General features: G+C 34.2%; 1 protein-coding gene across 1 annotated transcript; it reads right to left on the bottom strand.

Moving 5' to 3' along the window:
• Window positions 1–721: 721 nt before the first annotated feature.
• Window positions 722–1,693, bottom strand: LOC145093119 (heavy metal-associated isoprenylated plant protein 21-like). The gene is made up of 3 exons (XM_079031169.1): window positions 1,498–1,693; window positions 1,300–1,375; window positions 722–1,220 (listed from the first exon to the last, which is right to left on the bottom strand). The coding sequence occupies exons 1-3, from the start codon at window positions 1,573–1,575 to the stop codon at window positions 928–930; spliced, it is 447 nt and encodes a 148-aa protein (XP_078887295.1). The 5' UTR covers window positions 1,576–1,693; the 3' UTR covers window positions 722–927.
• Between the last annotated feature and the right edge of the window lie 7,350 nt (window positions 1,694–9,043).

Raw genomic sequence — 9,043 nt, 5'->3', positions numbered from 1 at the left:
CGCAATACCCATCATTCAAGAACATGTTTCGTTTTTGACTTTATATGATTCAAACTTCGTACGTGTAGACGTAAATTGGACATCGATCCACTCATCTTTTTCCAATATATATGTTTGAAGTTTTTTTCCTTTTATTTATCTCACATTTATAACTTAAACGTAGGTATAATCTTTTCACATGACAAAAATAGTTTTTGATCATTTTAGCTCGTAAGATACCAAAAAGTAAATTGCCAATCGTTTTGGACATAAAAAATATATATATGTTGGATTAGGTTGCATCATTGCATGTATATATGGTGGTGGAATTTTAACTTAAAAGTAATAATAAACAAGAGATAAATTTATTTATTATGATAAGAGCTTTAAAATTGTAAATGTAGATGCTTTAGGTTCTTTGCCGAACGAATAAGCAGGATAAAAAGTTCTCGTCAGCGTTGCTTCCTGCCTATCTGTATGCCCTCCTTTACTCTTTTGCGAATATTGTACTCCTTTTACATAAATATTAACCGTATTCAAGACTTGTAATAAAATCTTAGTCGTTTAACACATTTTTACTTTTCGGAGCTCTCGAGTAATGGTTTTCAAAATATCTTCCATCTTCTTAAAGAAATAACAGTCGACTAAAAAGATATTAAGTACAAATGATGAACAATTCGTGGAAGTATAACATAACAAAATTCATTGTAATTGATTAAAGAAATATATATTGTAGGGGAAGTTACCAAATACGTCATCATATTATTCGTAATTTCGATTGCATGAGCCTCTCAGATACAAAAACTATATCTCGATTACGAGGCATGACAAACTGTATCTAAACGTACAATTCACCACATCATATTGCTACTACTTATAACGCCAAAAGCAAACAACCAAGTAAAGAAAGATTTAACTTAATTATACTAAATATAGTAAGTATATGTATCACATGATTGAACAAGCATTAGGGTTATCGTCACTAAAAAGATATGTCATTCGCTCATCTGTAGAATTGGGGGCTGAAACAGCTTGAACAACATTCTTGACAAAACCAGCCGGAGCCCGTTTGTCGTAGGCTTGATTCACGTACGGATAACTGACCAAATTGTAAGGTATGTAGGGCCAGAATTCGGCTCTTTTTCCTGTGCTCTTTACTCTCTTTAACACCTTGTTTGGCTCCACATATCCGCTAACTGTTACTCGGCTTTGCTTTCTGTTAACGTCCACAGTCTTCACACCTTATAAAATATTAAATGAAAGCCACTTAGAAAAGCAGATCTATAGACAGATAGAGAGACAGAGTGGATGAATGTTTACCTTTCATGTTCTTAACAGCATTCTTCACTCTTCTTTCACATCCATCACAGTCCATTTTGACTTTGATTTCAACTGTCTGGTAAAGAAACCACAATCCATATTTTGCTTGTCAGATTGAAATTTAAGAGAGAGAGAGAGAGAAAGAGAGAGAGAGAGAGAGAGAGAGAGAGAGAGAGAGAGAGAGAGAGAGAAAGGTGCCTGCATCGGTTTTCTTCTGCCTCTGATGCTGGTGCTTCTGACTGTGCAAAAGTTGGAGAGGTAATCAAGTGCACCCATTTTTTGTTAATTGCTTCCAGAAAGAAAATTTTCATACACGAGAGAGAGAGAGAGAGAGAGAGAGAGAGAGAGAGAGAGAGAGAGAGAGAGAGAGAGAGAGAGAGAGAGAGAGAGAGAGAGAGAGAGAGAGAGAGAGAGAGAGAGAGAGAGAGAGAGTTGTGGGTCTATATTTTTATGTGCTTAGGGCTTTGGTAGCTGGTATTTATACAAAAGCTAATTAAGCATTGCTTTAAGTTGGACCAGAAATGTAATTATATATGATCCTATCATAAAGGTATATGTAGTATGCCTATCTTATTTATTTATTTTAAGCATACAAGATTAAGAATATACATGTATAATTGTAAATGAGACTAGCATATTATTTTCGCCAATCTCATTTCACACGTTATAAACAATGATGATAACCGAAGACCAAGCCATATAGATGTGGAATAATAAGCAAACTGATCGTGGAATAATGAGCAAACCCATTCGGCTAGATAACTGCTTGAAATAATTAGATCAGATTGAAAAATATCTTACAAGATAACGCTGATATAACAAAAAAAAATTTAATAAGTTTCATCACACTTTGAAATTAAGTGTTAACTTTCTTCTTTTTCGAATCTCCAATTATTATAAGTTTACATATTATATGGAACAACTGTTTTATTACTTCTACATGTTTATAAACGTGACGTTTCTTTATTCTAATTTACTTATTACTTTAAATTATTTTTATGTGTAATAACATATAAAAAGAAAACATTAATTTATGTATTTTCCTAAATTATGAACAAATCATATCTGGCGTAATAAAATCATCTTTTTGAAATTTTGTGACATAATCTAAAATCAAATATTAGAGGGCGGTGTATGCTTATACATGAGTCGGTTATATATGATTATTTGGATGTATGAATTCGTGGGGTTCATATATCACACCTCATAAGATTTAGAGCTATGACAAAATCTGGTCATATCAACGCCATAAGGAAGAGTTTTATTTGATTTAAACATATCTGAATATAAAAACAAAGAGAATAAGAGAAGCAAATCATGAAGTATTGCCCCACAAACAGCTAGCAGTGGAAAACCTTATGTCCAAGCTAGTTAGAATTGGCATAAATTTAATGATTATTCGAAACTGCTTTATGTAGGTTTCTTTACTTGTTTAATCACAACAAATGTGGTAAAGTCTTTTTCTGTTTGCTATCATTTTCATGCAGTAGAAGTGGCCTTTTCATTTTTTACAATAGTTAATAGGAATAATCATTAAATATAATCACGTTTAATTAATAAATATTACAAAATAACCGATTTTAGATAGAAAATCAGAAGGATCTCCTATTTCAAAACATAAACAGTATCTGTTCAAACTATCTATTTTGAAAACTAGGTCCAAAATATAATAAACCATAGGATTTTAAGCCCTTTTTATAACCGGCCTTATTTATTTATATCTGATTTTTTTTTTTTTTTTTGAAACACTAAACCATATATTGAAAATAAAAACTAGCGAGTAGTTAGAAAAACAATTACAAAAAGTTTAGAAGATTTTTAGGACAATTTAACCAAGTAAACGAACATCTATAATTCCTATTTGCAAACCACAAAAACAAATACTCTTTAATAGAGTCAACGACTTCACTCTTCCTTAACTTGTCCACTTTGAACACCATACGTCATTCCTAAACCTCCAAATAGACCATATTGTGGTTCAAAGAATAACATCAACCACCATTTTCTTCATTGACGACACCGTACTATTGTCATTTGAACACCACTTTGAACACCATACGTCATTCCTAAACCTCCAAATGTACCATATTGTGGTTCAAAGAATAACATCAACCACCATTTTCTTCATTGACGACATCGTACTATTGTCATTTGAAAGAAACAATCCTAGAGTTGAATCAAGTTCCAACCAATCAATATCAAGCTAAGAGAATATTGCATTTCAAGTTCTAGCCGCCACTTGACATTGTATTTATTTCTGTACTATTTATACTTTTATAATACTTATATTTTATTATCAATATATATCATTTACTTACTTCTTAGAAAATAAATTATATTCGTTTTAATTTTTATGTGTGATCTTCATTAGATTTTCATGAAATTCTGATACTATATGTGTTGATGATTATATTATATAGCATTGAGATTAAACTTTGTTGATGTTGTTAGAAACTTGAACTATTATAATATCCGGTTCATTTTTTAAATGTGATTATGGTCGGGTTGTTTAAGGTAATGAAATTTCAATAGGTAGTTTTAACCTATTAAGATCATAAATACGATACCCAAGGGTATAACTCATAGATATCTACTAATTGGGTATCCGAAGAGACCCAGACCTTGTTTGAGATACAGTTTTATAATCAAGTATGAGACCAGAATCACTAATACTCATCTTGTTATCATCCCTAGCTATTGTACCACATAACACATACTACTTAAACCCTATCTACATTAAGGGAAATATAAGCACTCGATAGGACCAATTGATTCTAAATTTCCAAGTGACCAAACGAAGGATTACACAATCACCTCGAAAATGTCTTTCTTATTATTACAATCTAACTATTGTGAAAAAAGGGATAAGCTAAAATAGATATTAAAGATAATCATCGTCCACCTAGTATATCAGATAACAAAAGGGGTTCACAATACCATAACACCTGGAAATACACAATTTTGTATATACACACCTACATATGTATGTGCATCTGCGTCATGCACACCAACATTTGTATGTGAATATGCATCGTGTATATATGCACGAGGGATGAGCATCCGGATCGAACCTTGGGCCATACCTAAACCAGGACCAATTTTATGCTATCTGACTGGTTATCAACTCATGTAATTACACTCACCGAGTTTTTCTTCTTTACCGGTTCGGTCCATCGATTTCTGGTTTTGGACCAAATTTCTGTTTAATTTGTGAAATTTTTGAAAATTACATAAGTCGTTCGTTTGATGGTGTGTGATCTTTCCTAGCATGTAGTTTAGAGATTTTACTTCATTTTAGGAATATAACTTCATCATTTTTTATTCCGTCTTAACTGAGTTATAGTCCATTGGAGTTGGGGGTATCAAAGCTAAAAATTTTTCAGTTTTTTAGCTATTTTGTGTAATCCGTGAAATTTTTGAAATTTGCATAACTCAATTGTTTGAGGAGAGATTGACAAGAGATCTTTTTATCATGTAGTTTAAAGTTTTTACTTCATTTTATGCTAATTTCATGATTTTTGGCTCCATATTCAATGAGTTATAATTATCCGAAATCGGCATATCAAAGCTGAATGGTTTTCAGTGTTTCTCTGTAATCTATGAATTTTTAAAAAAATTGCATAACTCATTTGTTTGAATTCATGTTGATATGAGATCAAGTAAAACATAGAGTTTAGAGTTTCTACTTCATTGTAGGCTATAATTTCATCAGTTCTGGTTCAGTATTCAATGAATTCTAGTCCATCAAAGAGGGAGTCAAAGCAAAACGTTTTTCATCTTTGATGTTTTCTCTAGTAACAGAACATTCTAACTTTGATGTGATATCGAATATGGTAGTGTTCCTTGAAAAGGATATTGGTAGATAACCGAAATACACCTTTGTTTTAAGCCCCAGGATAATATTTCTCCCTAAAATATTAACTTTAGCATAAAAAAGTAACTTTCGTTATTGCTTCAACGACTTATACTATACACAAAAAATGTTGCACCGGTCCAACCAGTCTAAGACACAAAAAACCAAAATAGGTATCGACATTCGTATTCTTTAATCGATTCGATCCATGGTCCTTAGAATCCTTCCAAACCAGTCTGATTCACATGCTCACCTCTATCAGAAACTCTTCCCAACATCGTCACCTCAATCTTACCGAAATCGATCATAATACCTTTGGATTGACAAGGCACCTTACGAACTAAACTTCGTGTAATCAAAACTTGCATTAGAAGAATTTATCCACAGCCTTATCCTCATATAAAGCTTCCAGAATCCCTTACAAATGCCCAAATACTAGCTCTGACAAACTCAACATAACAATAGAACTCTCCTTTCCGAATCAGAAACATCTATATCATCCTCGGATACACCAGATTTTTTCAAAATTGTGCCACATAGCCGACTCATGACATGGACTTCAATTAGGCCAATGAACCAAAAGAACATTCGAGTCTCAAAAAATCCATTACTAAAAGGCAGAAATGATTCACCACGAATCAAACGATACCTCCTAGTGGTAGAAACTGATGCGGAGAACACCCTCAGATCTGTCATCACATTCGCCTCCTACATGAGTCTCACGACTCAAACTGGCACTACTTTGAACAAGGTCTTCGACACCCTAAGATAAACTAACTCATACAGACTTAAACCCTCTAGATCGAAACTGGCATGGCCACTAAGGCCCGAACAAATACTAGACTCATCTTCATCCTGGACAACCATAACTGGAAGACCGATAAATACGAAAAAACTGAAAAGAATCATGGTGCCAAACCATGCTATCTAACCTCAACCAGCTCCTTAGAATCCTCGTGATTTTACTCGATGCGTGTACAAATCTTGTGCTTCCAGTAGTACAGTCTCAATACTACCTTCCACACCTATTCTTACTTTCCTCAAGAATCATCACGGATCCTCTAAGTCACTTCCATATGACCATTATCATGTACCCTTGACCTAAACAGCATACTAAGGCACTTCCCAGACTCTCATAAGATTCCACATCCCATATAATCACATTCTAACATTGTTCCGAATCTACTAGGAACCCTACCTTACCCTTTCTCAACCGCAAAGGAAATTTCTGCTAATGTCAATTAACTATCTTACAAATCCAATTACACACAACAAAGATTAAACAATCCTTCAACTGAAATATCATGTCCTACAATGGTTGGACTCAAAAAAAAGTTGTGTAATAGGGCCAAATCAAACATTATGAAGCTATTTCATATTCATGGCATGCAACTTAACGTATTCGCTTAATGCTTAACTAACATCAATATAGGTTTCACATAGCACAAAGCAAGTAACATTCGAGTAGAAAAAACCAATAGGCAATAAGGCATCATAAAGATCATGCAATCCTAACATGCAATTCCTAAAGATCCTTAGCCTACACACTATCATGCATCTCTAAAAGTTCACATATCACACACAAAAAGCATCTCTCTTAAGCAGACACTCTAGAATACAACCCTCAACAAATCCTTTGGCTACTCCTAGCATGCAATTCACACTAATAACATCAATATCATATTTAACATGTATGGATATTTTACGAATCACTTACTTGAGCTCCGACTGACTGTACACGTCGCTTATTTTTTTCCTTTTTAAAATTATTATTTTCAAATGACTTGTGAAAAATATGTAGATCCTTAGTTTGAGTTTGGAATCACACGAGTGTTTATCCAAAACTTTCAAACCAGGGCTCTGATACCAACTTGTAACGTCCCATTTTTCAAAATAAAATTTTCATTTTTAAAATACAATAAATATCCATTTTTATAAAGTTACATTCAAGTCAAACCAATTGTTCATAATCCAAAATTCCAAAATCAGATTTATAAGGAAGACAATGTGGAATCTGTCATCATAAAACTATTGATGTGTGTGTACAGTCCTGCCTTCGTAAATTGATAAGCACCGAAAAAAATTAATCTACAACTTTAAGCACAAAGCATAGCGAGTTCCCCAAAATATCACATATAGCACAACATAATAATCAACTATGGGTTATCAGTTACCCTAGTACTATCAACAGTCATGAGGACTATCGGCAGTCCTAAATACAAAATACAGCACAACAATATAAACAACTATGGGTTATCAGCAACCATGTGGGTTATCAGCAAACCTAGGGACTATTGAAAGTCCTAGAGTTATCAGTAACTTAGATACACATATAACAACAATCACCAAATAAGACCAAGGTAGTCTAGCATACACACCACTATGACATAGGTAATATAGTGAGAAGACTCACCTGAACGAGGAGATAAAATCCACTACTCTAACTCCCATAGAATCAACTACACCAGCCTCCTAAACTAATCATAAGCTAAACCTCGTACTAAGGCTCAACAACTCTCCAAGTTTAAACAAAAGTCAAATCGGTCAAAAACTCAATGGTCAACGATCAAAGTCAACAATTAAAAGCCAACACAACTGATAACCACATCATGGCAATCCCTCGACAAAACATTCACAAAGAATCCACTCACCATGACATGGTAAGTAGGTTGCCATGTTGTGGGAACGGTCCAGAAACCATTTGATAGATTAAGCCCTTAATCCATTAAGTCACACACTCATCTCTTCTAGAATACTTCAAAATGTACACAAGCTTCACAATAACCATTTCTTTTTGTACATGCATGTCCAATGCAATTCTTGAGCTTGGTTAGGTCAAAAATGGTGAAAATGAGATCAAAATCTCATGCATCGAACCAAAACTCAACCAAACTTCAGATCTAGCACACCAAAACTCAAAGGGACCCCAAGGATCCATAAAGTTTCCATCTTTATGGAATCCAATCACTCAAACTACCCCAACCATGAAGAACAATGCTTAAAATCCTGGATCTAGAAGCATGACGCATAAAGGTTGGAACTTGAGGACTTATAATGGTCTATAATATGTGCTCCAAGGTGGTAAGGAAACTTGCTTGTTGGATATATGTACTAAGAACACACCTTTTTCTTATCCAAGGCATCAATACAACACCAAAAGCTCACAAATGAATGTCAGGAGGCTCAAAGTGGTGAAAGGGAGGCTAGGGTTTCTCTCAAGAGGATTTAGATATGATAGAGGATGGAAAAATACCACCCTTTAAATACATAGAAAACCCTAAAAATACATGGGATTGGGTTGCACAGCGGTCACCTCGTAGCAACCTGCTTGTGACTCCGTGGTGACTCACCACATCATGGGGAACTGCTCTGCACCTTGTGGTGACTCACCATGTTGTCGGGACCTACTCCGCACACCGTAGCGATGGGCTTTCACCCAATTCCACTCCAACTTCAAACAGTCATAATTTATTCGTTTCAACTCCCTTTTTGGTGATATCTATATGCATGAACGTATTGACAAGCCCCACATATCTATCTAATTACTTTGGACCAAAAGCATATCAAAATAAAATCATTAATTCATGCAAGGACCCCGAAATATCACCTTTCCCATTATACACTTTGCTTCAAAGCACAATTCAAGGACTTTATTCACTTAACCAACATTATCAATATTTGATAGGGTCTAAACTCTATTCCTTTAAAGCCCAAGACCTATACCTGATCACATACAACCCAAAATCCCAAAATAAGAAACGTCTCGAAACTAGATGTTACAATTCTTCCCCACTCAAAATAGATTTTGTCCTTAAAATCTGTCTTGATTAGTATTTACGAAGAAAGCACCAACACATTCCATATGCATTCTTCAACCATCTAAAAAAATCG

Source organism: Lactuca serriola, chromosome 3, assembly GCF_051521515.1.
Source record: "Lactuca serriola cultivar US96UC23 chromosome 3, Lser_US96UC23_V15, whole genome shotgun sequence".
In the NCBI taxonomy this organism is placed as follows: domain Eukaryota; kingdom Viridiplantae; phylum Streptophyta; class Magnoliopsida; order Asterales; family Asteraceae; genus Lactuca; species Lactuca serriola.
This window is presented reverse-complemented; position numbering and strand designations above follow the sequence as displayed.

What these genes read in the sequence shown, in the direction of transcription:
- LOC145093119 (XM_079031169.1), bottom strand. Translation starts at nt 1,575, where the DNA reads ATGGGTGCACTTGATTACCTCTCCAACTTTTGCACAGTCAGAAGCACC. An exon ending in GCAGAAGAAAACCGATGCAG is followed by an intron (nt 1,376 to 1,497) that starts GCACCTTTCTCT and finishes TTTCTTTACCAG; the next exon opens with ACAGTTGAAATCAAAGTCAA. An exon ending in TGCTGTTAAGAACATGAAAG is followed by an intron (nt 1,221 to 1,299) that starts GTAAACATTCAT and finishes ATATTTTATAAG; the next exon opens with GTGTGAAGACTGTGGACGTT.